Below are 6,697 nucleotides of genomic sequence, written 5' to 3' on the forward strand. Positions count from 1 at the left end.
CTCACTGAGTGACGCTAAAAGACCTTCAGAGCACCTTGGTGATGAAGTGATGACCAAGGGAGCATTAGACCACTCAATTAAGGGGGGGGGAGAGTATTGGGGCTTTAGAACACCTTAGTGATGGAAAAGATAGCATTACACATCAATGGGTGACGACAAGAAGCTGAGAGCTTCACACAAAACACAATGATGGCGTGATGGCCAAGATGGAATTTAGTTGTCACTGACGAATGAGAATTATCCAGGAGCTTCACAGCACTCAATCAAATAATAGCCACAGAATGACAACGAGAACATATCGGTGCTTCACAATACATCCAAGCCATGGTCACAGTTATAAAAGAAACAGGTAGACATCTATGGGTGCATCACACCTTGCTGAGTAATAGTAAGACCTTAGCAAGAGATGGAGACACACCATTATACGTTCTTTAACGCAGTCAACATTTGGGATTAGTAGTCTGTGAGAGAAAACATTGCAATCAAATCCCCTTACCTTTTTCACCAAAACTTCTCGTTCCGAGTAGAAATCATCAAAGGTGGAAGACACAAAGACTCGGACAGTCTTCCATTCTCCAGGGAGTGATGTATCGGGATGTTGGCGTGACGGGTGATCTAGGGGAAAGGTGTCCACCATCTTCCACATGTGATCAACATCTGGAGTGAAACCCTGAGACACAAATCATTGGGTATCATCAGTAGGAAGCTCGGAGTAAACATTCCAGATAGAAAGATACCTGAAAAATACAGTACCATTACAGTGTGAGAGCAGGCTGGACAGTGAAGGAACAGAGTGGGACAGAGAAAAATTAAGTCTATGCGATGCTTAGGGATATGGCTTGCCTAACACATTTGCTGTATGCCCATCAGTGTGGCCCATCAAACTTTGTTTCTAGAAAGAGCTGAGATACAGGCCCTAGACTCTCTTAAGTATAGGCCATATGGTTTTAGGTCATAGGGTTCCCAGCCCCCAAAATACCAGCCTTGGCACCCACTCCAAGATTATTTACCTGTCCACTGCAGCCTGATTTTCCATCTTTTCTGGTTCTTTCGTTTACAGGCTGGGCAAGGCCGCTCACCTGGGCAGCTCTGACAAGCCGAGAAGTCATGAACCCCATGGTAGAGAGGGAGGATTAAACAGTCAAAGAAAATGGCCAATAGCAGTTCGGAGAGTTTTTACTCCAATTAGAGAAAAGACTAGTGGCAATATAGTAAGACTGTGTGGGAAGCACTGAGTTCTATGTAACAACGTAACATGTGGCTGTGGGGATGGACCGACAGCGGTGCGACTGGTGAGGAAGTGCATGGAAGTAAGACGTCAAAAGTGAACAGCCTGCATTGCAGGAGTCAAATCATTCCAGGCGGGCAGTAACTGAGAAGAGACTGTAAACGGAGTAGACTGTTCTGGGGAAAGACAGACTCCATGTTCCTTAGCGGGAAAGTGAGGAAGGACAGACTGAGGGCTTTTCCGTCTGAACAGAGGAAAGACAGGCGATAAAGGCTTATATACAGTTACTTTGTTCCTCTAAGTGTTCAGACAAAACCACGGAAGTATGAGGGGAAACAGCCGTTGTCAACGTCACGTGCACAGTGAGCACAGGCTGCGTGGAGGTGCCAGAGAGAGGACGCATGTGGAAAGAAGCTGGATAGACTGTCAGCTGCGAGGGGGGACGGTCTGCAGTGAAAGGAAGAGTTCGGCCAGCAGCATGGGCTGGGCAACTACACAGGTTCCCATAGAGACGGAGCGATACCGGTTATGCCAAACCCGGAAGAGAAATTTGAGAGCAGGTGCGTCAGTGTTTGGAGAGCCCGCAGCTATCAGACATTGCCAGCCGTGTCCCCATCACAGCGCCCACCAGCACGCGACTATGATTGTACTCAAACATTCCAACGAAAAGCCCACCACTAAGAGGAGATACACTTTATGTTAATCATATTTTTACCACCTTCCTCCAATAATATCCATTACTACACAACACAAGTCAATGGACAGAGTAACACTTTTTCCTCTGTCAGCAGTAATATACACTCGCCCCCAGTGCCCACCAGCGGTCACAATACTGCTATCAGCACTTCCTGGTTCTACCCACTGCAAACACTGGGCAGGGCTGCCGGCCATCAAACTATCTACTTGTAGGCATCATTACTGTCCACCGGTAGACATTCCTACAAACCAATAATTAAGCCAAGCAACGGGCGTAGAGGCCACACTCCGCATCTGCACACATACAGATTCTGTGCAAAGTGTGCATCACACCTCCAGTGTCCAACCAGCATCATCGACGTTCAGATGCGTAATACAGTCCTCTGCAACCTCTGAGGCGGGGGAGCAGGCAACCGTAGAGGGGGGGGGGGCTAATATTTCGCTTTCTCGTTAACCTACTGTCCACACAACCTACCAGCAGCCATTGGCCAGTACTACAGGCCTGTATTGCCTGCTAGGTTGCACTACACCATGTTGCCAAAATCATCCCTACTGCCCAGCAAATATGATGGTGCTTATCAGCAGCCACTCCCATTTGGCCCACTGGAACATTTTGCCATATGGCTCACCAGCAGTCCCCCATTCCTTCCCATCAATACCAGACCCTGTATTGACAGCCCCCCCCCCCAATGACAACCTTCCTAGCTACCACACTACCCACCCTTTAGTCCTAATCACACTCCCTCCTTCCAGCTTGCACATGGGCACACTATGACGAGGCATTGTTTTGGTATCTTTGGGCAATCAGAGGCTACTGAGCAGTATCTTGTGGGGGTGCTGTATTTCACTTAAGATGTCCCAAGACCACAATCATATTGAACTACAACTGGATCACCAAGTTACTTCATCAATGAACAAATAAATGGATGAGAAAGTCAAAGATTTATAAACCACAGGCCTACAAAGGGGAGTCCAGGCGCTCAAGGTAGTAAAAGTGAGCAATTATTCCGGGAGGTAAAAGGGGGAGAAATACAGATATAATATTGCATAGTAAATAATACCCATCAATAACTTCAGTGTGCAGCCAGGTAATGTAGTATGAGACAAGAACAATTTTTATTAACCAGTAGATCTAAGTAAAGCAAAATGGAAACAATAAAAGCAAAATGTGCTTGCGCCTAACTAGACCGTGATACAACCCCAAATGTTATTGTAGTTTCATTACGCACTAGATTTTCTGCAACACTGGCTGATGAGCTCTTCTCCTACAAGCGATTTGTGTTTGTGCAAGGGATACAGAAGCAGGGACTTAGGGCCAAATTTGGTATTTGTCCAACCTTGGGTACTACACTGGATAGCTCAGTGGGCTGATGCCTGTAGCTGCCACGTGTTTAATAATGAAGATGAAAATAAAGGGTGACCCACAAAAAATCCTATGTTGAGAATCAACAACCTGGTGGCGGTGGGACGGGGGTATTACTTACGCTCCTCTGGTGGCAAAGTTAGGCCACCAGAGCCAAACAGAGCATCGTCTTTATTCCAATATTTCAATCACTCTTCCAAGTGTTCTTGACCAGCTTTTGCTTTCACTGGAGCCAGGTGCACAGATTAGACGAGTTTAAAAGTTTCATGTGATTTGTACATTTTCCCTGCTGAGCCCACCACTGGCAGAGGGAAACTTGTCAATTGACAGGGCTCCAAAGCATGGTTTAGCCCAAGTGCGTGAGGGCATGTTGAAGAGCAGGAGAGGTTTGGTTGACCAGGCTGAAGAACCTCCATAAGTTCATTTCTTTTCAGCTCTCTAGAAGGAAGGTGGAGATTAAGGACCTCACCAAAGCTCCTAATCACAGTAGTCAAAGGCATACTTTCCTCCTTTGCTGGTCCAGGGGCGACCAATCCAGTTTAAGGCGAGATGTCCAACCTGCTGGCATCTTGTAGGTCCATGTACAGACTGTCCTCATCATAAGGTGGGGCAAACTTTTCCACACCCCCACCACTGTCGTATCCATATGGCTGACTCTGCGCTGCTGCAAATCAGTGGAATAGTATTCGAGATCTGATTAAGTGAGTATTGGCTGTGCCACATCAAGATCCTGGTGTGGCTGTGGTCGAGACATAATCAGCAACCACTATGGGTTGAGGCTCCGCCTGTGCCACCAGCAGTGTTGGTGCAGGTGTCTGTGTTTGAGGGACTGGCACGCTGGAACTGAAGTCAGCACTGATGCCAGTGCAAAACCCAAAGCATGTTTAAGGGGCACAGATGGTTGCGAGGATGGATCTACCAACGGTAAACCGATTGAAGCCCCCTGCGAATCCTTACTGCCCGCAGGTGCACCAGTGAGAGCAAGAAGCATGTCAAAGATGAGTAGGTTGGCCTTTCAAAAGATTCGACCTGCTGTAATGTCCCTGGAAACTCTGGATGCATAAGACTAAGGACGGAACTAGCTCCTCAGTGTATTGAGACCAAGACATTGAGACATGATGATGCCCTTGCACCTTCTCTGAAGAGGAACAGTAGCAGAACGGGGCCAAGTCCTGCTTGGACTTATGTTTCTTCTTGTACGTGCAACCAAAATTCACACAGCCATGTGGGGAGAGGAGAGAGAAATGTCCATGTGGGGAAATGCAGGATACCATCTCCCTATCTAGAATTCCCTTGACAACAGGTATCCTACTTATAATAGTTTATTGTAAATTTTCCCTCCTGATCAGAAAAAATATAATTATTCTTTTGTTTTGCACCCTCATGCCTTCTTGGTGTTATGGTTCATCATTGGGTTGCACCCTGGTCCCTAAAACCTAGGGAGGGGTCAACCATGGTCCAGGGAGCACTTTGATGTCGTAATCTTGCGGAGGAATATAAATATTAAAAAATACCTAGTGGTCTCCCCTATTTTCTATTATTTTGGGTGCTACTGGTATGGTTAAAATATGAATAAATTGCTCAGGTGAATTAAGGGAAGGGTTACTACCTGATACCCTCATACTATGTCAATATGTATCAGCCCTTCCTCATGGCCCCAGGCTTTCATTGGGGCGGATTGTTGATCCTCGTTTCCTATTGCATGTAAATGGCACTATTTAATCAGTGGTGTCAGGTCTGTCACTCGTCATTTGTCACAAAACAGGACATAAAACAAACATCAAGAGGTGGAGTCGGCCTACTTGCATGTGCCCCTGAAGGAGAAGCATATACTGGTGCCTCTTTTCATCCAAATCATACAGGTGCAAGAAGTCAAAGGAACAATAAAAGAAATAAAACAGAAATTCATTAATATAAACTGTTCCTAATGAGTGTAAAAAGATTGGGTGTATGTAGCACCTCTTTTTGCCATTGTTATCTGTTTTTCTGTTAGATTATATGCCGAAAAGAGTGACTTACTGTTGATAAACCACCAAGGAACATAACCAGAGCACAATGATTGCAGCGTCCAGCTTAATAGCATAATAGAACGTAATTGCAATTGTTAGTGCTGTAGTATGGACAAGTCTTCTAGTATATCTATGGAAGAAGATACAATGTTGCCCAGAGTATAAATCCTGGATGTTATTGTAGTCAGACCGTTATCAAATACTGCTAATACCATATCTAGGTTAATCTTATCTATTTCACAAAGTCTCTCTGCAGCTGCTTGTTGAGTGATTTTCCAGATTTCTTTATAAACAACATAATAGTAATGTTTCTGACGTGACTTTTGGAACCCAATAAAAAATCACTTAGATCCACCTCATCTGAGAGTAAGGATAAATGCTGTTTCACCTGGGACAGTGTTAATGTTTTTATCCAATCAAGGTACAACTTCCCAACAGTGTATGATGTCACTATCCCCAAAGGTTCTCTTTGTACATATTGTGGGTCTGGCCTATGGATACTAAACCCTTCGGTTGTACCCTTGAATCTTGATTGACATTTGTTTGTGTTTGTGAGCTAAACTAACCATCCCTTCCAATGGGGTCTGAAGTATGGTACTGCATGATGTCATCTATTGTTTACTCTCCGCGTGATGTAAAATTGTTGTGTGAAAGTGTAGGAACACGAGGCGTGTTCAAATGCTTGTTTTTGGCTAGTCCAAGGAAGTCTGTGCATAGTTTCATTCAGAAATATTATTTGATGAGGAATAAGGCTAAATAGTGCTTCTGTCTCCTGAACTTGACATTCTTTAGAACCCCAGGCTGATTTTGTGTCTATAGGGCCCTTCCATAAGTCGAAACCCTGTACAGACAGTTGGGAAGTAAAGGTTGAAGAAAAAATCTGTTTGGTGTTACTTAGCATATTTTCTGTGCACGTGTAGGTGCAACCTTATAATAATATGAGGCCGGGTCAGAAGTGTTAAACCCTGAAAAATATGAGAATTTCTGTGAAAATATCTTCGAACGAACTTTTGGTCGTGTTGGGCAATGTTCCCATTGGTGGTATGTGAAAACATTACGTGGGATACTGGATTTGTGTAAAAAGTGATGACCATAATGATGGTATCAGTACAAGCTATCAAAGTCAGATGCATCCTCTAACATTTCATTGTTTGAAAATGCAGCGGATTTTTCCAAATCAGACAACATATTATTTACAGTTTCAAAATCCCAATCATCAGAAAATGCACTGGAGGTAATGATATCATTTACAATCATTTTAAATCAATGTGGTATTTTCAAAAGTTCAGTGGGGCCAAATACATCACAATCAACATGGTCCCAAACTATACCATCAGGAATTGGAACAGATGTAATGTTTATGGAAAACAAGTCTCTTTGTTCAGGATGAAATGATGTATG

The 6,697-nt window shown here is 44.3% G+C and overlaps 1 protein-coding gene across 2 annotated transcripts in view; it reads right to left on the reverse strand.

The window, feature by feature from the left end:
* Positions 1-1,568, reverse strand: part of LOC147679617 (telomerase protein component 1-like) — a 110,365-nt gene extending 108,797 nt beyond the window's left edge. The window contains exons 1-2 of one of the 2 annotated variants that reach the window (XM_086943187.1): positions 1,011-1,568; positions 497-670 (exon numbers count right to left, since the gene is read on the reverse strand). In XM_086943187.1, the coding sequence (XP_086799313.1) occupies positions 497-670; positions 1,011-1,118 (282 nt within the window). In that variant the 5' untranslated portion in view covers positions 1,119-1,568. Of the gene's footprint in view, positions 1-496; positions 738-1,010 lie in introns of both variants that reach the window. The other variant, XM_086943188.1, reaches the window with a different exon arrangement.
* Positions 1,569-6,697: the final 5,129 nt, after the last annotated feature.

This window comes from Lissotriton vulgaris, chromosome 11, assembly GCF_964263255.1.
Source record: "Lissotriton vulgaris chromosome 11, aLisVul1.2, whole genome shotgun sequence".
In the NCBI taxonomy this organism is placed as follows: domain Eukaryota; kingdom Metazoa; phylum Chordata; class Amphibia; order Caudata; family Salamandridae; genus Lissotriton; species Lissotriton vulgaris.